The following is a 23,698-nucleotide window of genomic DNA, read 5'->3' on the forward strand; positions in this document are numbered from 1 at the left end:
CAATAATAACGAGAGTTAACTTTTTTCTTTCTTTTTTTTTTTAATGGCCACACCCACAGCATGTGGAAGTTCCAGAGCCAGGGATAAAATCTGAGCTGCAGCTGCGGCTATGTTGGATCCTTTAACCCACTGCTCGGGGCCTGGTATTGAATCTGCACCTCCAACAGGCTGTTGCAGTTGGATTCTTAGCTTACTGTGCCACAGTGGGAACTCCAACAGTTAACTTTTAAAAAAATTTTTTTTGTATGAAAATGAACTCAATCTCTTTCCACATATGAACTCAACTATCTCAAAAACCCAGTGAAATAGATGTAATCGATCCCCATCTTATAGAAAAAAAAAATTTGAAGCAAAGAGAAACCATACAATTTGCCCAGCTTGCCACATATAGTTGAGATTTAGATGTATAAAATAATTGTCAGCTTCAACACTTCATATTCACCAATATGTGTTACAGCTCTCCTATTTAAGTTGAAGGCCTTTGAAGGTAAAAGCTAAATCACATTTTCCTGGCATCTGTCATAGCACATAATCACACAGGGAAGGGGTGTCAATATTTATTTTCAAATATATTCATTTAAAAGGCACCTGTCCAGGTAAAAGACTGAAAATAGCCAAATAAATGTCACGAAACAATGCCTATATCGTATTATTAAAATGACAGTTTAAGGAAAATCTTGCTGGAATGATAGCATATAAATAGAAAATGTCTGATATAAATATTAAGTGGCACATTTGTTTTCTTCTTATGGTTTTACGGTCCTATCAAGAAGTGTTTCAGCCAAATTGCATTATACTGTCTAGGTCAGTGTCCTGGCACAAAGTGGGTGGCACTCTTGTTGTCAAAACTTGGCCTCTGTGCACTGATGCCAAATAGAAACTTGGAGACAGAGTTTTGGGTGAAGGAAGAAAAAAAAAAAAAAGCTTATTGCTTTGCCAGGGAAAGGAAGCCACTGCAGCCCTAAAGACTGTGACCTCTTTTGGGAGAGAATAGGAGCTGTACTTATGATTTTGGAGTAGAAAATAGGGTCACAGATAAGGATTCGGGTAGAAGTAAGCTTTTATTCTTTAAAGCTGGTGTCCAGATGGGTTCCGACCGTCCTCCTTTCTGGAATAAAGAATGCTTCATCCAGTAGTTAACATCTTTCATTTGCTGGGGGCTTGGGGTTTCAGTTCTGCAGCAGAGCTCAAAGATATTGTTATGTATGTTCCTTGAGAGGAAACCAAGTCCCTGCCCCAAGGCTGCACTATTGTTTTTTGACTCTTCCTCCCTTTTCTCTACATCTTCCCCCTTCCCTGATTAGCAACCGTTTGAACCTGTCCTGTTGGAACTCAGGGAAGGTCATGGAGGCTGAATGAGGTCTATTCCCTACATACAAGAAATGGAAAAAATAAAAAATAAAATAAAATGAAAGTTCAGAGTCCCCAGTGTGGTTCAGCGGTGAACGAACCCGACTAGTATCCATGAGGACGCACGTTTGATCCCTGGCCGACCCCACGTTGCGTGGCTGTGGTGTAAGCCAGCAGCAATTATTTGACCCCTGGCCTGGGAAACTCCATATGCCTTGGATGTGGCCCTAGAAAGACAAAAAATAAAAAATAAAATAAGAAATGGGGGACACAGAAAGGTTTTTGTTCCCAGGAGCCCCACAGAGCCCTGATCAATTTCACGCTCACAAGAAGTGACCAAAGTGTTTAATGAAGGTGCTTTTTATAAACATGTGTCAGGGTTAGAGACAAGTAAGGGATAGTAAAGTACCTCCTAGGCTTATGCTGTAGGTCACAACAAACCCGCCAACCCTAAGGGGATAGAACACTGAGATGCTTAGAACTACAGAAGAAGGATATCCCAAATGAGCTAAGACCTGTGGAGGGGGACCCCGAGCACTGACAATTCACAGAGAATTAGCAGGGTGTCAAGGAGACAAAAATTAAGCCACGGATGATCCCCACCTTTCCATTTGATGGCATTTTCCATTGGCCAAAAGCAACACTAAGCCAGAAAGCAAGAGGACCTTTTGATACAATTCTTAGAAAGTCAAAAGAAATGAGAGAGGCTAGAGAGTAGATCTGGAGGGACAGACAGAGAATACCTGTCATAGCAATTAGAGAAGACCATCTCCTGTCGAGGTGACGTGGCCCCACTGATTGTGGACAATGAATATGAACGCACACAGCAGACGTCTTCCAGCCTGTCTTCAAGAAATAGTTCAACGGTCTGTTAAGTAGCAGTATGTCTCAGCGTATTCCATAAGTACACACCTAGACAGCACATTCAGGATGCGCTATGGCTTCTTGAGCTTGGGAATATGGGATATATATCCTAAGCCCTCTTTGTCTTAATTCTTCACTGAGCAAAGGCAGCACTCTCTGGAGAATTGACAGGAGAATCAAGAGTTTGCCAGAACACAGTGCTTGCTGTGTACCTAATTTCACTGAGTAGATAAACAAATCCCACTGGACTCATTCTTAAACCATGTTCTTTCTTTGTTTTGTTTTGTTTTTTAGGGTAGCACCTGTGGCATATGGAAGTTCCCAGGCTAGGGGTTGAATCCGATCTACAGCTGCTGGCCTATGCCACAGCCACAGCAACACAGGATCCGAGCTGTGTCTGTGACCTACACCACAGCTCATGGCAATGCTGGATCCTTAACCCACTGATCGAGGCCAGGGATTGAACCCACATCCTCATGGATCCTAGTTGGGTTTGTTAACCACTGAGCCACGAAGGGAACACCCATTAAACCATATTCTTAAATGGCTTCTGTTCTCTTACAAGTGAAACCTAAAGTTGTATAAACCTACCTAGAACTTTGCAAAGGTTCTGTGCACTAAAAACATTCACCCTTTAGCAGCACCACTGTGCTTCAGGGCAGTACTTATTTTTACAAATAGATACAAAACCGTGAGGATTGCTCTGTGTCTCAGTTTGCTTCATTTGTAAAATAAAAAAAAAAAAGTGTGAGTCTTTCTTGGATCTGACATTCTTTAATTCCTGTATTCTTTGACCAATGTCAACCTAAAAAATGTACAACCCAAAAGCCTAGAGTTAAGTTCCCTCTGGGGCAAAATAGGATTATAGCCTGGAAAGCAGCATTTCACAGAGCTCTGAAATACTGCTCTGAAGAGGCAGGGGGAAATATCAGTATATACGTGATAGGGGGAGATGCATGCAGCTATGCACACATTTTATAGAAGTTTGCTGCTGGCCTCTTGAAGGTTACGATTAGTTATAAGGAGCAGATGTCACCAGGAAGGACTTTAGTGCTTTTCTAGATGTGAGGAGATGCAAGAATTGGGCTCATAATTTTTTCTCCTAAAAATATCTACTTGAAGACCTGTTCTGTCAGTTTTCCCAGAGCACAGAGTGCCTCACTCCCGATCTCCACCCAGGGCTCCTTGCAGGGGGTGTTGAGGGTTGGCAGCTCAATGGCTCATGAATTAATCCACGTAGTGCCAAACTCCAGTTACATCAAGGATGGAAGTGGGGAATGGGAGAAAAATATTGCAAAGTTGAGAAGACTATGCAGAGGCAGAATTAGATGAGAGTTAACAAAGATGTAGGCAAAGAGAAACTTTTTTCTTTCATTTTTCTGAAGGGGCAGAAATTCCCTACTTGGTGCCTTTGTTCATATTCCCTCCGGGGATGATCAGAACATTCTATTCCATTTCTCCATGTCATCAAAGAGAAAATGCAAATGTTCTCCTTGGGGGGAGACAGCGATTGGTTACATAACTGGTTAGGCACGGCAATTTTAACCTAGGAAATAGATTTATTTTTCCCATTACCTAGTATTATTGCACACACTCAGCCAAACAAAAAGTCTTGGTAAAAGAGCTAAACTGTCAATAAAGACACAGGGCTTTCCAACTTTGGACTTCCACATACTCGGTCCTGTACTTGGAATCCTCTTTCTTTTTTGCTAGCCAATTAGCACTTCTCTTACAGACTTAAACTTAATATATATATATTTTTAATTCTGGGGAAAGTCTCCCGGACTTTCTTAAACCTCATCAGTTTCTCCGATTAAATGAACTCATGATATCTTGATCCCCTCATTCATAATTTTTTTCAGTTTAAAATTAAATATTTATTCATGTGATCATTTAGTTCATGGCCACGTGTCTTTCCTACACTGTAATCTCCATGAAGACTAAGCTGCTGTGGTCGCTAATATCCACACCCCAGTGGTCTGCCTTGGAGGGTCACTGAATCAGGCGCATTCTTAGGCACAGTTAGATAACTTACTGCAGTGTCTGCTTGTGTTTCAGATGGACATGTTCTCAGAAGTGGTACCTTAGATGCTAGGCCAAGGAAAATTGAGCAAAAGCTGTCTCCTTGATTCATGGCAAAGCATTACATTGGATGTTGCCTCTATCCATCCCCGTTAAGATTTTTTAGTTTATTTTCCTGGAATCAGATTTCCAAAGCATTATAGCAAACCCATGCTAGATATTCATAATCTCCATTTCATTTTATTTTACTTTATTTTTATTTATTTATTTATTTATTTTTTGCTTTTTAGAGTTGTACCCATGGCATATGGAAATTCCCAGGCTAGGGGCTGAATCGGAGCTATAGCTGCCAGCCTACACCACAGCCACAGCAACACAGGACCCATGCCACGTCTGCGACTTACACAACACCTCATGGCAATGCCAGATCATTAACTCACTGAGCGAGGCCAGAGATGGAACCCGCATCCTCATGGATGCTAGTTGGATCCATGAACTGCTGAGCCACAAAGGGAACTCCCATAATCTCCGTTTGAGAGCTGTTCAACGTCAAGACTGTTGATATTCTAGGCTGGTTAGAATATCAGCAACAATGTGGGGAGATATCCTGTGAATTATAGGTGTATCAATGGTCCTGACCTCTCCTCCCTAAGTGCCAGTAGCTCCTCCTCTGCCACCAAGGTGAGACAAACAAAAAAGTCTCCAGACATGGCCAAGTGTCCCCTGTGGGACAAAAATTGTACCCAGTTGAGTATCAATGTTGTAGATGAAAAATCAGATTCAAACAAATGTCTCCATGTGATAGAAAAATGCTGTAGAAATGCTAGCACAGTTTCCCCAGTGTACTTCCCAATCAAAAGGGATGTTGGCATGTTAGCCCTCACTGCATGGCCCACTAAGAGCATTATTTATTCAAATTGTCGCCATTCTTAATGGTTTTATTTTACAGTGTCAAAAATGTCTTAACCTATAATCACTCCTTAGGGGTTTTCAAGTAAAAGTTGAGTCTTTATAAATCAAACCGATCAAGAAATAATAGGCCAGCATAGGTCAGCCTTCTCATATCTAAAGTTTCACTCAGGTTCCCTATGCTTTTATTTTAGATTTTTGAATTTGGTTTGTTTTCTCAGCACATAAGCTCACTTTAATATGGCTATGCAAATCAATGTACACAGAATGCCTGCAAAATAGAATTAGGCAAGTTTCTAAAAGAAATCCAGTTGTTTTGAGCAGAGAATTTTAAATTAAAAACTACTACTTGCAACATGGTTCTTGTATTTCTTCAGGTACCCGATAATTATTACCTTAAAGTAGAACTGATTTTGAAAATAAGTGGATTTGCCTTTCCTTCTGCAGAACATTTAAATAGTCCTGCTGGGTGATACTGTTATTCTGTACCTAAAAGCAGATGAAGGAAGGGCTGGCAATTACACAAATACAGACTATGCTAGCAACACATGGGACAATGTATTCACTAAAGTTATTTTCCTTTGCTGAGTTGAATACAAAATTGTTTCTCCATTGACCAGATTTTGTGCATGAAATTTGACCTCAATTTCCAAATCAGTGAAATGGTTATATTAGAACTAACTACCTTCTACTTTGCAGTAACAGTAAAGATATTGCACATAAATATATATATCACACGATCTGTGTCTAACAAACAATATTTAAATTTTAGGATGAAGTGAGGATACCACTAAATGTTTTAATTTTGAAATAAACATGTTTATTTCTTCAACACAAGCCAAACATTGTGGAAAAAATAATTTCTATGATTGAATAGCACTGATCACAATTATCTTACAATGCATATGTTTTATATTGGTCTTCTTTTCCTTGAATAATTTAATATACACTTAGGTTTTCATTATACAGAAATGATTATAATAATGTTGCATGGATCCTACAAATCTCAGGGAAAGCAATCCTAGAGAAAATATCCACATTGTGTATCAGAAGCAACTCAAATACATGTCTCCATTTTCTTTCCTTTTAAGCCAATTTTCCTCATGGCTACATAATAAAAACTACTCAAATTAATATTATTATTATTTTTGTCTTTTTAGGGCTGTACCCACGACATATGGAGGTTCCCAGGCTAGGGGTCAAATCGGAGCTGTAGCTGCAGGCCTAAAGCACAGCCACAGCAACACAGGATCTGAGCTGCATCTGCAACCTACACCACAGCCCATGACAACGCCGGATCCTTAGCCCACTAAGCCAGGCCAGGGATCGAACCTGTGTCTTCATGGATGCCAGTCAGATTCATTTACACTAAGTAAGCAGCTCTTTGTTTAAAAACAAACAAACAAACAAGAACAACTAAGGTCCAAACCCATAACCTTTGCTGCTGCGTTTCTCCTCCTTTTTTACATAATTGTGATTACTGGGTGTTATGTTGGAAAGCCCCTAAACAAATCACTTTCTTGAGCAGCTTTTGGGGATAATATCTATAGAGGATTTCAGATTTTTTTTTTAAACAAAAAGAATTTTAAATTTAGGGTTTGCTACATAAGACCAGACTGCAGGACATAAATGGTTTTCCTAAATATACATTAGCCAGAAAGGGATTGCTTTTTGATGGTGTAAGTGTACTTCCGTGTTCCTGATTAACATGATTCTGTGCCATTTGGCTGTAGGCATGCGTGCGTGTGTGTGTGTGTGTGTGTGTGTATGTGTGTGTGTGAGTGAATGGGTCATTCCCAAGTAATTTTACAATTCCTCTGACTATGACTTGGGCTGTCTACAGATTTATGAAATATAATGCTCATTTGCATGGTCATGAATTGATTTACGATGTGACGTTTTTCCTCTTTCAAAGGCCCTGAAGTTTTGTTTTGTTTTTTTTTTCTCCCTCCCTCCACCCTGCATATTATTTTCCAGTGGAAAGGCTAGTTTCCATCTTTTCTCAGACAGCTATGATGGGAAATTCTACTTCTGTGCAATTTTGTATGCGCCACATTCACATTAATGTTTGATGGAGAGGACACTAGATAATGATTATGAAAAATAAAACTTTGCAATGATAAACATGAGGCAGGAGGAAGTTATCATTATTTCAATTTGTCACTCACCTTGTCATTTCACATATATGACAGGAATCTTTCATTTTTTGTGTTTTTTTTCTTATGGAGGGTTCCAGGCTGGGGTCAAATCAGAGATGCAGCCACCGGCCCACGACACAGCCACAGCAACACAGCCACAGCAACTCAGGATCCGAACCAAGTTTGCAACCGACACCACAGCTCACCCCAACACTGGATCCTTAACCCACTGAGCGAGGCCAGAGACCAAACCCACGTCCTCATGGATACCAGTCGGGTTTGTCAACCACCAAGCCACAAAGGGAACTCCAGGAATCTTTAGTTTTATCAAATTATTTTTCAGCTCAATGTGTAGCAGTATGGGTTTGGAAATAAAATATATCATGATGTTTTAATGAGTGTTTCCTTTCTCCCAGAAAAAAAAAAGTGATAAATTCTACAAAATTTAAAGTTGTTCTTCAGGATTCACAGAAAAAGATCAAAACCTGAAAATGAAAATACACAGTATTTCAGGTTTTGTTTGCTTGCTTTTAAATATGAAAAAAAAAAAACTTTTAGTGCTTCGGAATATGGAATCTAAAGAAATTTGAACAAATTTGACTTTCAGAACACAGACCGGAAAATAAAATCTGAAGTTTCTCCTTCCTACCCTTATACAAGCGATGGCCCTGTTCCATGAAACAGGGTTTTCTAGGAAAAGATGTTTGGGATTACAAAAGAGTATCTGAAAAGTTCAGAGAGGAAAGGAAAGAGGTAAGGTTTATTCATCAGGATATGCCAAGCAGACTCTAATTAAAAACAGAAACAACAAATAGCACAGATAAGCCAATATACATCACAAAAATCTAAGAAAACAAGATAGTACAAAAATAACAAATTATTTTCTGAATGGCAGGCATATATATAGTTATGAAACACTGACCTCATGAGACAAGTTTTACATTTGCTGTGAGAAAAAAGGGGCTAAGATCAATTGCTCTGAAACCCAAACTGTACCGACTACGTTATTGGATTTTAGGTGCTCTTACAGGCGGTCGGCGTGCATACAGTTCCCAGTTTATCGATATTAAAATTTATCTGAAAACACATTATTTAAATGTGATGTTTCAAAGAGACGTATTATTTCCTCTCTTTTCATTTATCTGCTTTTCTTTTCATGGCACTGGTCAATATTTGATATTTGCGACCTTGTTTTCCAGTGCAGACAAATGCGTATCAGCCATTTGTGTATTTACTGTGGTCAGCTCAGAAGGATTTTCTGAAAACAAACAAACAAAAATCCAACTTTGGCCCTACTTCCGGGTGTCTTTGATCTACCAGAAGTGAGGTGATCTTCAATATCAAGGCGGTATTTGATTTAGGTTTCCGAATTTCATAGAAGGGCTTCATCCCTACCTTGTGATGTTTATCAGAAATGCATACGTCATCAAGAAGACCTTGCCCCCTTTAACTTTCTAGTGCTCACATCCAATAAAGCTCAGATTCAAGGATCAATAGTGAAGAGTAACTGTGAAGGTATATGCAGTCTATCCATTCCCCAAGACGTTATAAATTTTATCTTGTAGAGTAATATTGAGCACTTTATAAGAAACAAATGAGCAGCACACAGTTTGTGTATCTACAGTCACATTATTTCCCTTTATAGAAATCTCAGGGTCTATTTCTTTCATATTTTTAATGTAAAACTCTGTAATTTGTCTAATACTCTCTGAACTCTGTGATTTGTCCTATGTCCCTTCTTACTTCCACTAATAGAAATCTCAGATAAAATGCTCTGGTCCCCTTCTGGAATCTTCCCAAGGACATTGCCTCTGCTTTATCTTATTTCACTTTAAGCTCCACCATAGCTTTTGTATTTGCATCAGTTATAATAGATGTATTTCTGTAAGCCTTTGAAATCATTTTATAAGACAAGCTACAAATATAAGAATGAATAAATGAATAAGCCAATGATGGAGAGTATGAAAAAATATGAATTAAAACTTCATCCTCTGAAGGGAAAAGTGCCAAATATTACCCTTGAAAACCAGAAGTCAACTTGAATGATGACTTTATATAAAACAAAAGGCAGTCTCAACTTCAGGAATAGTATGGCAAGCTTATTTTAGTGTTCTCTCCAGGACTTGTTTAATGATTCTGTTTTTTATAAGCATCACAGTAATTACTCATTCCATTTCACTTTCCTACATCTGATAGAGAGGTAATGCATATTGTAATATATGTAATGATATGTGTATGTGTTCATGTTATATATATAAAATACACTAATTTCATGACATAAGATGTACCATATAGTCATTAGAGAGACAGTGATATCTTAAAAACCTAGACTTTCTGTTGCAAAATCCAGAAAACTGAATGTAAAGTTCATTCTTATTGTTGCTTCTGTTGTTGTCTTAATTTTAAAACCTTTGCTTTAAATACCACCTCAGTGTTGAAAGCGTGATATACCACCACAGTGTTGAAAGCCTGAACACCAGAGTTCAGACACTCAGATACAGATGTATCTTAACTTTAAGAATCCAGCTCTGTTTCCTTGCAGGAGGCCAGTAGACCCCCCGGGATTTAGGGAGGGCTGTACCCCAGGACTCTGGGAGTACTCTCTGTACATTTTGCTGCTCAAGGTGCATGAAGGACAAGGGAGATGCAGGCACCATATGCTTGAGCAGAAAGGGCCTGAGGTGATAATCAGGGCTTGAAGGCAACTTGATGCTGATTGCTGCTGTGTGAATCATGGATTCCTCCTTGATGAGGGGCTGGGTAAAGAGCCTACTTGAGAAACCAGTCAGAGAAAGTGCTGGGTCTCAAAGAGTGAGAGTGAACCAAGGTGGGCTCTCCAGTCAGGGATGTGGGCAGCAAGTGCCACAAAGAGGTCAATACCCAGGACCAGACAGAACCAGCTGCACCACAGTGGATGTCTTGGAGGAATGACAGCAAATGCCCCTCCCTGAATGAAAGAGGTCTTTGGTCTCTGTGGGGAGAAGGAAGAAAAAGAGATCTCTAAATATTTACGTTTTGAACTGAAAACGAGAAACTTAATGCAGTCCTGGTGGAACAAAGGGCTTGCACACCTACTCAAATTTGATTTCAGGAAAATGAACAAAGTTGCATGTCCACACATGTGATGCTGTGGCTACAAATATAATGATGTTGCACGTGTCCACCCAGTTTCTCAGTTGAAAGAAATGACAATAAAGGAGATCCAACACTGTAGAAGGAGTTTCAGATCAGGAAGGGATTAGCTGTGGCACCCATGCACCTGTTCACCATCCGCTCCCTCAGATGGACAAGGAAACGGATTTACTAAAAGGTTATGTGACTTGGCCAAACTAAGTATTACCAGAGCTGAAAATATTCTTATTTCAGTGCACTTCTCACTCTGCCAAACTTCATACAAATGACTGTTAGAATAATCTAGAGCGTACAGAATGGCAACTTGTACCAATCATTTTTAAATTGAGCAATGAACAGTAAGAGGAATCAAAATGAAAAAAAAATTCATGTGCAATTCCACCATCTTAACAAAACAAATGGGCTTCCCCTTTCTGCCTTCATTATTTTAGTTCTTATCCATACAAGAATACATTGTATAATTCCCAATTCAAGGTATGTAAAAGCATATATTCCTCAACATTTTCCATTTTAATGCATACATTTCATCATAAGGTTTATATTTAATAAATCATTCTTTAAGTCTAAACTATTAATTTCTTAACCACGTCCTCCTGATGATCATTTAGATGATTTACAATCACTTATAAAGACTCCTGCCAATTCAGTGGGCATGTAGAGAAACAGACTTAGAGTTCAAATATATCCTGAGAACAAAAGAAACTACACTGCCCAGAATTCAAAAAGCAAGTAAATATTGCCTTTAGACTTGAAAGATGGCTCTATCTGACTAATCCATTTTTAGGGGATAAAGTACAATATCTTACAAAATATAAACATAGGCAGGTCATCAGAATGCAACCTCTATTTATGGATTGCCAAAATATGCAATCGAACATTTTTGAAGTTTAAATTTTAAAGAAAAAGAAAAACCTTAAATGTAGTAATTGAGTCCTCACAATGAAAAAAGAAAAACACTTGATTTTTGCCTTCCTTTCCCCTATTTGAATTATAAAGTACTCTATTGGCTCTTGGAATTAAGTATTGATTTTTTTTTAAGGCATATTTAGACACTTTTGCTAAGAAAAGGATTTGTGCAAATAGTTTGCTGTGAGTATTCATTCAAAGACATCTGTACTTAATGCTTCTAGCAGAGTATGTTACAATGCTTGAATCAATATTCAAAATTAAATTATGTTTAATTAAGTACAAAAAGCATATAATAGTTGCAAACCTAGGTGCTAATGGATAGAAACAGCTTATATCTGATTTTCTACAAACTCATGGCAGATTTCTAAATAAGACATACAGCCATCACATTCATTTTATCAATAGCAATTTTTATATAAAGTTTATTTTTTAATGATTTTTTCTGACATTATACAATGTTGTCTTTATTTTAATGATATTCTAGAAAATTATTTATGTAACATATTATATGGAATTGACAATGGTTTTTCTCTATTCCTTGATGGAGTTAGTTGTAGGTTTTTATATACCTACAGAGTAGGTAGGAACAGTAACAGCATAAGACCTCTTGATATAGGTTGAAAATTTGCTTCTTAAATAGATTTTACTTATTTCTTAGAATAGTTTTAGGATTTACATTCAAGTTGAGAAGGTAGTAGAGAGAACTCATATATTCCACATCCAATTTCCCCAGTTATTTACACCTTTATATAAGTATGGTGCATTTGCTAAAATTAATGAAACCAGGGAGTTTCCTTGTGGTGCAGCAGGTTAAGGATCTGGTATCACTGCAGCAGCTGGGGTTGCTGTGTGGCACGGACTCAAGAACTTCCGCATGCTATGGCCATGGCCAGAAAAATTAATTAAGCAGTATTGATATGCTATTTTAAGTAGTATTCATCTTTATTAAAATATCCTTAATTTTTATGTAATGTCCCTTTTCTCTTCCAGTATCTCACTCAGAACATCTCATTGCATTTATTTGCCATGTCTCTCCACAACATCACATTAAATTTATGCGTCATGTCTCTTTAGGCTCCTCTTGGCTGTGACAGTTTCTTAGACTTTGTTTTTTATGACTTTGAGAGTACTGGCAAGTATTAGCCACATGTTTTATAGAATACTTTTCTATTGCTGTTAGTCTGATGTTTTGCTCATGATTAGAGGGACGACATGGATTTTAGGGAGGAAATTCAGGTAAACTGTGATTTGCATCCCACAGGATCAAAGGTAAATGCCATCAACATATTACTCCTGGGGATGTTGATCTTGATCAGTTGGCTCTTCCTTTTGAATCTATTATTTATATCAATATGGACTCATGGGTATTTATTTTACACTTTGGTTTATAATCCAGTGCTATTTAAAAATACTGTTTTGCTCAAATAATTCTAGTCTTGGCTATGGGGAGCCCAGTACTTGGTGCCTATTTGCCTTTAAGATATTCCCATCAATGGGGATTTCTGGACCATTTATTTTTCTGGCATTTCAACATGTTCCAGGATCATCTTGTGTATTTCTTCTTCAGTCCACGAACTGTCCGTTTCTGGGTGCCATTACATGTCGACAGTAACAGTTAATCATTGGATTTCTACTAAATAAAAACAAACATATCCATTTATAGTATAAAGATATGCATCGATGAGCTCCTTTTGAAACATTCATCGTTCAGGCAAATTTTTGGTATTCGTAGATCTTTGTATGCTATTTTATTTTGTGTTTTGCTTTTTCCAAACTAGTAATTCATCAAAGGATGTCTAGTCTTTCAAATGTATTTAGTCAACTAATGGACCAAATAACATATCAAAAGAATTTAGAGAGTTAAAAGAAAGTGTTTTTACTATTGCATGGTATTTCTGTGAGATTCGTCTGTAGTTAATAGGAATTTATTCTTAATTTAGTCAATGTCATTGTTTCTTTTTCTTTCTTTCCCAGGTTAGGGTTTGAACTGGAGCTGCAGCTGTTGGCCTACACCACAGCCACAGTAACATGGGATCCCGAACTGCCTCTATAACCTACACCACAGCTCACAGCAATGCCAGATCCTCAACCCACTGAGTGAGGCCAGGGATCGAATTCGCATCCTCAGGGACACTAGCTGGGTTCGTAACCCACAGAGCCCAGGTCATTGTTTCTTAAGTCCATGTTGTAACTAATCTTACCTTGTACTTAATAAATATGTTAACATAGCATTATATAAAATTGCATGTTTTACAAACTCTTTCATTTTGAATAAGAACAAAAAAGAGTAAAATATTGTCCAAGTCATATGGGAAAGATTTTAATTTTTTTTTACTAGTTACAAAATAGAATATTTTTCCCCTCTAGGATAAACCATTTTCCCAGCTGACTTATAATTACCAATATTGGAGTGTTGATGTATAAGAGTTTTAGGTTTTTTTTGATAGAACTTGATCTCAGTAGAAACTCAAGATGATAAATTTGTAAAAGTTCATGAAGCTGATATACGTTCCTTTTAATTTAAATGTTTCCATTTCTCTAAAACATTTATCATTGTAAAAATCGGATAGACATTTTTAAAAGTAAGTAGTTTGAATGCTAAATATAAATAGACTTTTAATTTAGTAAAAATTATGTTCTTTGAAAATATATTATAAATCGAATGTATGAATTTTTTCCAATTAAAACAATGCTAAAAAGTCAGTCTAAAAATAAAAACAAGAAAATGGCCAACATTTTAAGCTGTATGTTCAGAATAGGTAATGTAGTTTTAAACATCTTTTCTCTATAATAGAGAACAGTAGGTACCCAAACATTTTAAATCTACTATTAAAGCTTTGTGAAAAAGTTCTGAAGTAGGCTGTGGGTAGAATTTGGATGAGATTGAAGAAAAAGTAGGATGTGTGGCCATATGAGTTTTGATGTATATATTGACATTTCAATGGTTTTATTGTCTAGTGTTCCCTCAAATATGTTCTAGGCAGCTTGAGTTCGATAGGAAGTTAGTTGTGTGATTCAAGTAAGAGTCCTCTGACAATTAAACTGTGGGAGATCCTGAATTAAACCACAACAAAACAGATTTCTTTCTGCAGACGTACGAAGAGCCCTTGATATACAAACTTGCCTCATGAATCACTAAGGGAGAGAGTTTTTCTACACTTCCTTGACCAGACAAATAAATTACTCTACAGCACAAAACTCCTACCCTGTTCATTAACAGAAAGAAAGAGCAGGAGATACCTTCGTTAACCCTAATGTAGATCATGCATTTTACATATGCTAGCACATTTTCTCTTTACAATAAAGCCATGAGTTTGCTGTTATTATTTCTCCATCTATAAGTAATGACAACAACAATACACACACACACAATTAGTAATTTTTTCTAGGTCAGTCAATTAGAAAAAGGCAGTTGGAGATGAGAATCCCCTTCCACCTGGAGTTCTCTATCATTCTCTCTTTGAGCTGGCATAACTTCTGGAAAATTTTAGAATACAGATAAATTTGTATATATTATATGAATAATTACCTGGAAAAAAGCAAAAGAGGATTAAGAGGTTACAAGAATTCGCCACCACTACGATCCCATCAAGGGTCCCTCAAAACCATTCAAATTAAGTGTATGATCTAATTAAAAACAGTATTATTGGGAGTTCCCATTGTGGCCCAGCGGAAATGAATCCAACTGGGAACCATGAGGTTGCAGGTTTAATCCCTGGTCTCACTCAGTGGGTTAAAGATCCCGCGTTGCTCTGAGCTCTGGTGTAGGTCGCAGATGTGACTCAGGCCTGACATTGTTGTGGCTGTGGTATAGGCCTGCAGCTGTAGCTCTGATTCGACCCCCTAGCCTGGGAATCTCCACATGCTGTGGGTGCGGCCCTAAAAAGCAACAAAAATAATTAAAATAAAAACAGTGTATTGGCTATATATCGGGTAACAAGGCTTCCTCTCCAGCTAGATTATCTTTCTTAAACCCTTCTTAAAGAGAAATTTTGGAGTTTCTTTTTTGCTAATTGTCTAAAATATACTTGAATGTAAATGACTCTTAGTTTATGTAGTTAATAACTAAGAACTACTAAGAGCCACAGTTCATTTCTCTAATATTTGGCTTCAGCTTAGTTTAAACAGGTATGTAACTGCACACCCAAGTTCATATGCAAACAGTATAATTTGTTTTTTTTTTTTGCTTTTTAGGGCTGCACCCGCAGCATATGGAGGTTCCCAGGCTAGGGGTTGAATTGGAGCTACAGCTGCTGGGCTATGCCACATCAACACGAGTCACATCTGGAAACTAGATCACAGCTCATGGCAATGCCAGATCCTTAACCCACTGAGTGAGGCCAGGGATCAAACCCGCATCCTCATGTATCATAGTCAGGTTCATTAAAGGCTAAGCCACAAAGGGAACTCCTACAGTATAATTTGATGAAAGGAGCTTGAAACTTGAGATCAGAATAGCTAGCTCCATGTTCCAGCATTTCCAACAACTAGCACTTGAACTTTGGCAAAGCTTCTAAGTCATGTCTTCTCAATGAAAACTGGAGATTAGAAACCATATAAGAAAAGTAGCTACAGGTGAGGTCTATGTGGTATAAATATTAGGTCTGTAAAATGAATATGAAAGAAAAAGGTGAATTGTGCAGATAAAATAAGGCAAAAGATCTGCTTATTTGCATTAGTATGTTCACATGAGCCAGAGACTCCCTTTTCATCATCTCTCAGATAGCTTCTCCTCCAGATTTTTTCTCCCAGGGTCAGTGGAGGTTTTAAGTTGTTGTTGAAACATGCTTTCTCAAGGTGAAATCTACCTCAAGCCAAATAGATCGTCCTAAACAGAGGCAGGGATTTCTGGTCTAGATTTGTCAGCATGAATCCATTCTGTTGGTCCTCTGCGCATTTTAAGGCTTAAACCTATTCCATGTTGACTTTTTCTTTGATATAATAAACCGATGGCAGAAGATGAATCAGAAACTCTCCAAGAATAATATTTGAAATTAAAACAGAAGAAGGGTCTCCACTGAAAGCCGGGTGAAAAATTTCAATGGTAATACAGATTATAAACTACTAGAATTCGAGCATCAGGGTGGCAGGTGTGTTGGCCCATTTTGTTCACTGCTACATGTTCTGCGTGTAGAAGTGCCTGGCTCATGGTAGGGGAATAAGCACAATAAGACAAATGTTTGTCTGTTGATTGAAGAATGAATATTAAAATATTGAAATAATTCAGTGATTAAAGAATAAAGTTATGAGCTCTTGTACACTTAAGCAAAAATATGAATAAATATGTAGTAAAAATTATTTGGAACTTTGGGGTTACTTAGGATTAAATATTTAAAAAGAAATGATGTTACAGCCAACTTGAAGATTGAAATAAAATCCATTTGGAGCTTCTTTAGGAGATCAAAATATTTGAACAATTATATTGCCATTTGTGCTTCCATGCTATTCATGTAAATTTCCTCAGTATATCTCTTTGTATGTTATATTTAATTACATAATATTTATTTAGCAGTTTGTTTGCAAATAACAAAATTTAGTTTATTTGAAATAGGAAAGGAAGATATTTTCACTGCTAATTCACAGATGAGCGTATCTGGGCTGAGAAATATTAAATGCAATGAAAATATGCCTCATTAACTCTTAAGTCCTTGTTCAGGAAGAAAATATCAATGATAATTATTTTTAAAAGTAATAATAAAACAAGAAAACAATTACAATGTGACTAATAAATCCATAGACTGTTTAAACACTTTTCATAGTCATATTTCCTGTCCTCTTACCAATGATGTTATGAAGTTGCAGTTATTTTAATTTGACTTTTCAGATGCAATATAAAGCCCTGATGAAACTGAATGTCTCACTGAGACACACATCTAGTAAGTGTTGGAGGTGGGACCCAAGCCTGCAATATAAAGCCCTGATGAAACTGAATGTCTCACTGAGACACACATCTAGTAAGTGTTGGAGGTGGGACCCAAGCCTGCACTTTCTGACAGCAAATCATGCATCAGAAAGTCTGGCTACCCACTACTTAACTATGCTTTAATCACCAACTCCATCATTGTGTATGTTGAGATGATGCATGAAAAATATACTCCGTTAATATATCTTTCTGTTATTATTATTATTAGAAATATGACACATCGGTCCCAGAAATTGCAGATGCACATGGAATTGTTTTTCTCCTTTTTTTTCCTCCACTAAAGATGCTACACTGCCATTTACTTAGGTCACCTAGACCCAGCTCTAACTAATGGTTATAGGTGTCTGACCATGTGAGAGAGAGTCTGCGAGTGAATTGTGCATGTGTGCGTGTGTGTGAGATTGACTGGTTGTTGACATACACTGGGGAACAAGACAGAAACACAGGAATGACCCAAGCATCCCCTAGAGAATTCCCAGCAGCCAGCCATATTTCACTTCCATGAAGGCTGCTGGGAACCTTTGGAATGTAGCTGGTAGTAATGCTTATGACCTTTATCCTATAGACTCCCTTCATGACTATAAGCTGTGGTGTAAGGTTGTTAAACTTTCCAAAAGACATCCACAATGTATGCAAGACCCATGTAAATGTGCATACTCAATGGCCTCTCTAATACTTAGTATGCATGAATTTCATCTCAAATTTTATACCATTCATTCTCTCATTTTTTTCCCCCTCAAGGGCTGAAGTTTGAGCAGAAGCTCTTGTAAGTGTAATTAGACCACTAATTAATTCATTCAAGATTCAAGTGCCTTCTCTTTGTAAGCGAAGTGCCAGACATTTGTTGCACTTTACTTTGGGATATTTTAAGTTACTAGAAAGCTTGTCCTCAATGCAAATTAAGAATCAAAAGCCCCTTTTTGTTGGTTGGTTGGATGGGTGGTGGTTTGTTGGAACAAGAAAGGTGAGATAAAAAATAATGCATTTCAATTCTTCTCTTTCCTTCCCCCAACACACACACACACACACACACACACACACACTTGTTCAGTCTCCAACTTCTTTGATATTTTGTATTCAATGTTGGACTTGACTGACATTTGACTCAGTGCAGAGAGGCAGGTTTCCTCTGAGCTAAAGCTGGTTTCCATGGTGCTGAAAGGTCCGTTTAAAAGTAAACGTGGTCCTTAGGTACATACAGGGTGGTGTTCATGCCAAGCGCAGTTCACTTAGAGCCAGAAGGAGTAAGATGTTTGTAGTGCACATCAACAATAACAGGCCATGCATCTTGGTTCCCATTAGAAAAAGTAAATCTCACTATATTTTAAGGTTAATGAATCATGTTGGGTTGTTTTCACTTTAAAAACTACTTTTAAATGGTTGAGTGTGATTGCTTGGAGCCTGGACAAATGCTCAGATCTGTGAATAGACATGTCTTAAAACATCTTTTCCCACCCACCCCCCTTTGGAATTCCTTTCCTTTTGAGTTTTGTAGGGAAAGAAAATGCTATCTTAAGTTTGTTGTGAAGAAAGGAGGGCTGTTGGCTGGCATACCTTTTCCTAGTATGTCTAGATTTGTCTTTTTAAAAAATATATAAAATATAAGCAAAATGCCACTTAAGTTTCTGAGCATTGGAAATTGTAACACGCTCATCATTTACTTGGTGTTGTTCAAGAGAATTTTGTTAACCAAAGTGTATAGGGTTGATTGCATCGAAAAGGGATATTAAGGTTAGAACATATCTAAGGTGAAGGATATTTTAGATGAGTGGTTTTTTTTTTTGGAAAAGGAATATTTTGGGACTTTTTAAATGAAGTATCTAAATTATCCAATAAAATGCACATTATCATTGTCCTTAGTTTAGAAAAAAAGATGTCTGCAAGTAAAAGTTAGTATCTGAGATATTTGCTTTCCTTGAGTATCAGATCCCAAGTGTCTAGAGAAAATGCAATTCAAAGTAGTAAACTTCTAATTTTTTTTTCTTTTAAATGGGCATATTCAGTAACAGGAACTAGGTTCTGAATCTTTGGAAAGAGGTTCTCTAATTACAGGTCAGAACTAATAAAGTTATTGAGGAATTTAGCCACGTAGGGGTGTCATTACAGAGTACCCTGGGTTGTTCCTTCCACCTTTCCTCAGTTCCTGGAAAAGGGATGAGTTAGAAGCCCTCAGGACTCAGGACTTCACTCTTGGAACCTAAAGTGAGAAATCTGAGAAGCTGGGAGCCCTGTGTGGTGTCAGGACTTCACCTGTGGCTGTCCTCTTTCACAGGGTCCTTAAGGAGCACAGTGGGTTGGGGAAAAAGAGGACACACTGAGACTAAAGAAATAGAAATTGGGTTTAGTTTGCAAGCGAAAACGTGGAAGTAGTCAGAGAGCTTTTCCAACCCAAAAAGCGGCTCAGAAATCATGCACTGCCTCCAAAGACCAAACCTTGGCAGAAGGTGCTGTGCTTTTAAATACCTCAGTCCACACATTGGCAAAGCCTCCCCCACCGCGCCTTTTCTTGTAATTGCATTTCACCCCCTTTAGACTGCCCCGGGATCCCTACACCCAGTCTTCCAGTCTATTTCTCACTGAGACTGAAGTCCAGAGTCTTCTAAGGAGTTGCCTCGACGGGGTCTGGTTCGCTCTCAGTGGCAGGCAGACGAGGCAGATTGGGGAGCAGGTGGGAAATTCAGGTGCCGGCAAACTGCGCTGACTTGACCTTCCTCCCTACTCCTTGAACCTTCAACTAAAAGGCAGATCTAGGCTCTTCCCCACTGCAGTGGAACCCTCCAGACTTGGGAGACTTCTTGTGGAAGAACCCAACCTAAGGATGAAAACTTGGAGGATCGGGGTAGCAGTCTCCGGGAAGTCCCCGCGTACTTAGTGGTCCCCAAATTCTACTCCTGAGACCTGGGCATGCCAGCGAGTACTCAGAGACCGCGTGACCAGGGACCAGGGCTGCAGATCTGGACTGCTTGATGCCCACCCAAGGCGCAGGAGAAAGCGCATCTCCGAGCCCAAACCAGCTGGCTGCAACCACGCGCGACCCCACACCCAAAGTAGGGCGAACCTGGACCCCCTTGCTCTCTTGCCCGCGCTCCTGGAGCCCAGATTAAAAAACCCGCCAACCTTTCCTCGCGGGGAAGCCAGGCACTCTCCAGGAGGGAAGCAGTGACGCGGCTTCTCCTTTCCCAGAGCCTTCCGTGCGCGATGACCTCCACTACCCCCCAGCTACTGCCCCCGCGCCGGCGCGCGCTGCCTCGCCGTGGACCCGCTGCGCCCGCGCTGGCCGCGGGGAGCGACCACATCCCCGGAACCGGCAGCCTGGAGCGCTCCCCGAGGTTCACTCACCGATCCTGAGTACTTGCGGTGCGGTCTGGGGAAGGACGTAGCAGAGGAAATAGAGAAGTGTCCAGCTGATGTCCCTGGTCCAGAGCCTGGGCTGGGCGAGGAGTGTGCGGCGCTCCATCTTTCCAGCTTCTTAATTCATGCCGAGACCCAGCGGCTGCCGCACGCCCTGAAGATGCAGCCCACTCGGGCCAGGTCCCCTACTCATCCTCTCTGGGATGCTCCACGTCGGCACACTGCGCGCTACCTCCGGAAAGAGATCGAGGGAATCGACGTGGGAAAGCGGAGCTGGGTGGCGACGCTGGGCTCGCTCGGGGCTCCTCGCTTCTGCTGCTAGCCCATCACTGCTCCTCCTCCTGCTCCTCCATGGGCCGCAGACCTTGGAGAAGCAGCGCGAAACTGCTCCCGGAGCCGAGAAACCAGCTAAGGAAAGTTGCTGCCCCAATTTGCTGGAACGTCTCTCTCATTCGTCCTCTGGTCAGATGAGAAAGTGGGAGGGGGAGGGTGCAATGAGATAAGGAGGGGAAAGGGGGAGAGGAGGCTAAGGAGGAAGGAAAGAGGGTGCTGGGTGAGTTGGTGCAGGGGCTCTGAGCAAGCAGGATGAGCTCGGCAGGTTAACTGGGATCAGAGCCACGCTTTGGCCTCCCAGTTCTTGCTTTCCTCCTCCCCTCGCTGGCCCCACCCTTTATTTACTGCCCGCCCCAGCACACTGATCCAGACACTCATACACGCACACTGGCACGCACATTCTCCCTCTCCCTCAACTTTGCGTTGTGATGCCGTAAAGTCTACCGAGGATCGCATCCTCAAGACAGAAAATTTAACCTGCTGGTTAGAACAGAGGCAACCTCTGCTGTAGGCTGTGAGTGGCAGAGGAGCTTCCTTGGTAATGTTCCCGTGACCTATTAGAGGGTCTTAGAGATGGCCAACTGTGACTCTTTTCATCACTTACTTGATGGAGAATCGCCATCTCGGATGCCAGTATTTCAAAGAATAGAAGAACTCCTGTTTTAACTCTGGCAAAGATGAAGAGAAGGAGGAGGAGGGGGAGGAGGAAGAAAAGAAAGAGAAATGAGAAACCTTCAATATTCTAAGATTAAAGTGGCTTCCTTCCTATTCAGACCCTAGCTAATCTCTTGTAAATTGCTTCCATTTACATGTGCAGAACTGGGAAAGAGGGAGCTTCCAGTGCTGATCCTTTTCTTGATTTCCTTTGACTGTCACGTTTGAACGCTGGGAGATAGGCTATTTTAGCACTGTTAGGTTTGGAGACTATTTCTCTATAGAAGGACAAGGACACTTCCCTGGAGAAATCATCAGCATTTAATTATTTTGGCTTAATTTCCTTTGAGCTTTGGTAGAGAATGTTCTATATAAATGTTTGCTAGCTCTACATTCACATTCAGAGTTTTTTTTGTTTGTTTGTTTTGTTTTTTCTCTAAGTCTGGATTTTGGAGAACTCACCTGAATTGAGTTAATCTCTCTGAAAAAAACATGTCCAGAGGTATATACCCAGGCTCTGGACGGTAGGAAAGACTTACAAAATAAATATAATATAACTTCAGATGCATTCATTCATTCATTCATTCAGCAAATCCTACTGAGTGTTTATCTGTGATGTCAGACACTATATTTTTGTACTGAAGACCCTATACTGGAAATAATGCACTGTCCATCTTCTATGAAAGGTTACAGCCCATTGATGGAAGCTAGTTAGTTCTCACCTCAAATAGTGTGCCTGGTCTTGGGTACTTCTACACTTGATCTTAGCCAAAAGGCCGAGAAGCGATGGTCTTGGGTACTTCTGTATGAGAGCTGACAAGACAAAACATATCCCCAGATAAGAAGAAGGGTTGATCTGGATTTAAGAATGCATCTTAGGCATAGATTGATGAAACCAAGAAAAATTAGGGGCATATGCTGCTTACCTTTAAAAATTTGAAGAGCTCTTGCGTTAAAGGAAGTAGTCATAGTATTAGGCAAGTGAGAAGAAATAAGAATATTGGGTGGAAGTTGTAAAAGAGTAAATTTCACTTATTTGGGCGAGGAGTATTTCTAAGTCTAGAAAGTGTCAAACGATGTTATCTTCTTCAGAAAAGAGACAAACACTCTTTTCATTCATTCATTCATTCATTCACTGGTTCATTCAATGTGTATTTGAGTGCCCACTTTACAAGGGGCATTGTGCCAAAGCCCCAAAGACACAGTGAAAATATAATTGCTGCCATAATGAAACTCATAGGTATTAAAGAAATCTGATGAGTTTCATGCAATGGTACTTTGGGCATGATGGACAGGAGAAATTTAAACTTTTTAGGAATTTGGGAAGAACTTACGAGGAAATTATGCTTCACAATTCAAAGAATGGGTAGTTTATAAATCTGTAGCAAGTACTCCTTCAAGTGAGAATAAACATAAAGCTTGTTAGGGGATATATTTTTAAACCTGAAGATTTACATTAAGCATATTCAATTGTCTATCTCTTTCTTATTACCTACAGGGTTACTAGATAATAAATGTTGCATAGCTGGAGCTTAAGAATCCAAACTCTAGAATGAGGTCAACTTTTGAACAAACTGTGTTCGAATTCTAATTTTATCTAATTCTAGATTTGTACCCTTGGTTAATTTACTTTATCTCCCTGTAATAGAGATTGCTGATGCTTAACTATATCCATTTCTCTTCTCCCCAGGCATATTAAATCCTGTACCTTTTCAGGTAGGTGAAATAATCTATTTTTAACCAATGAAATGTGAGTAGAAGGATTATGTGTCATTTCTGGGTGAGAAGGAAAGCAGTGAAAAGATCTCATATATCCCCTAGGACACTCTTCTCCTTCCAGAGTAATTTTGAAAGTTGCAAGTTTTAGAGATCAAGAGATGGAAATACCCTGGATCCATTCCATGAGTCACCTTTTGTGAAGGAGTTGCTTGAATATTGTAAGGCCAGCAACAAACTGATGACAAGTCAGTGAAAACCAATTTTGCGTTGTAATACATTAGGACTTTGAGATCTGTTTGTTACTGCAGCATAACTTACTCTATACTGACTGACACACACTCTCTATAAAATGAGAATAAATATTAAATGAGAATAAATAATAAATATTATTATT

General features: G+C 39.1%; 1 protein-coding gene across 1 annotated transcript in view; it reads right to left on the reverse strand.

The window, feature by feature from the left end:
* The window catches only part of GRIK1 (glutamate ionotropic receptor kainate type subunit 1), a 411,839-nt gene extending 390,636 nt beyond the window's left edge, over positions 1–21,203 (reverse strand). The window contains exon 1 of the mRNA XM_047795295.1: positions 20,587–21,203. Within this exon, the coding sequence (XP_047651251.1) occupies positions 20,587–20,704 (118 nt within the window). The 5' untranslated portion in view covers positions 20,705–21,203. The remainder of the gene's footprint in view (positions 1–20,586) is intronic.
* Between the last annotated feature and the right edge of the window lie 2,495 nt (positions 21,204–23,698).

This window comes from Phacochoerus africanus, chromosome 1 (genome assembly GCF_016906955.1).
Source record: "Phacochoerus africanus isolate WHEZ1 chromosome 1, ROS_Pafr_v1, whole genome shotgun sequence".
In the NCBI taxonomy this organism is placed as follows: Eukaryota; Metazoa; Chordata; class Mammalia; order Artiodactyla; family Suidae; genus Phacochoerus; species Phacochoerus africanus.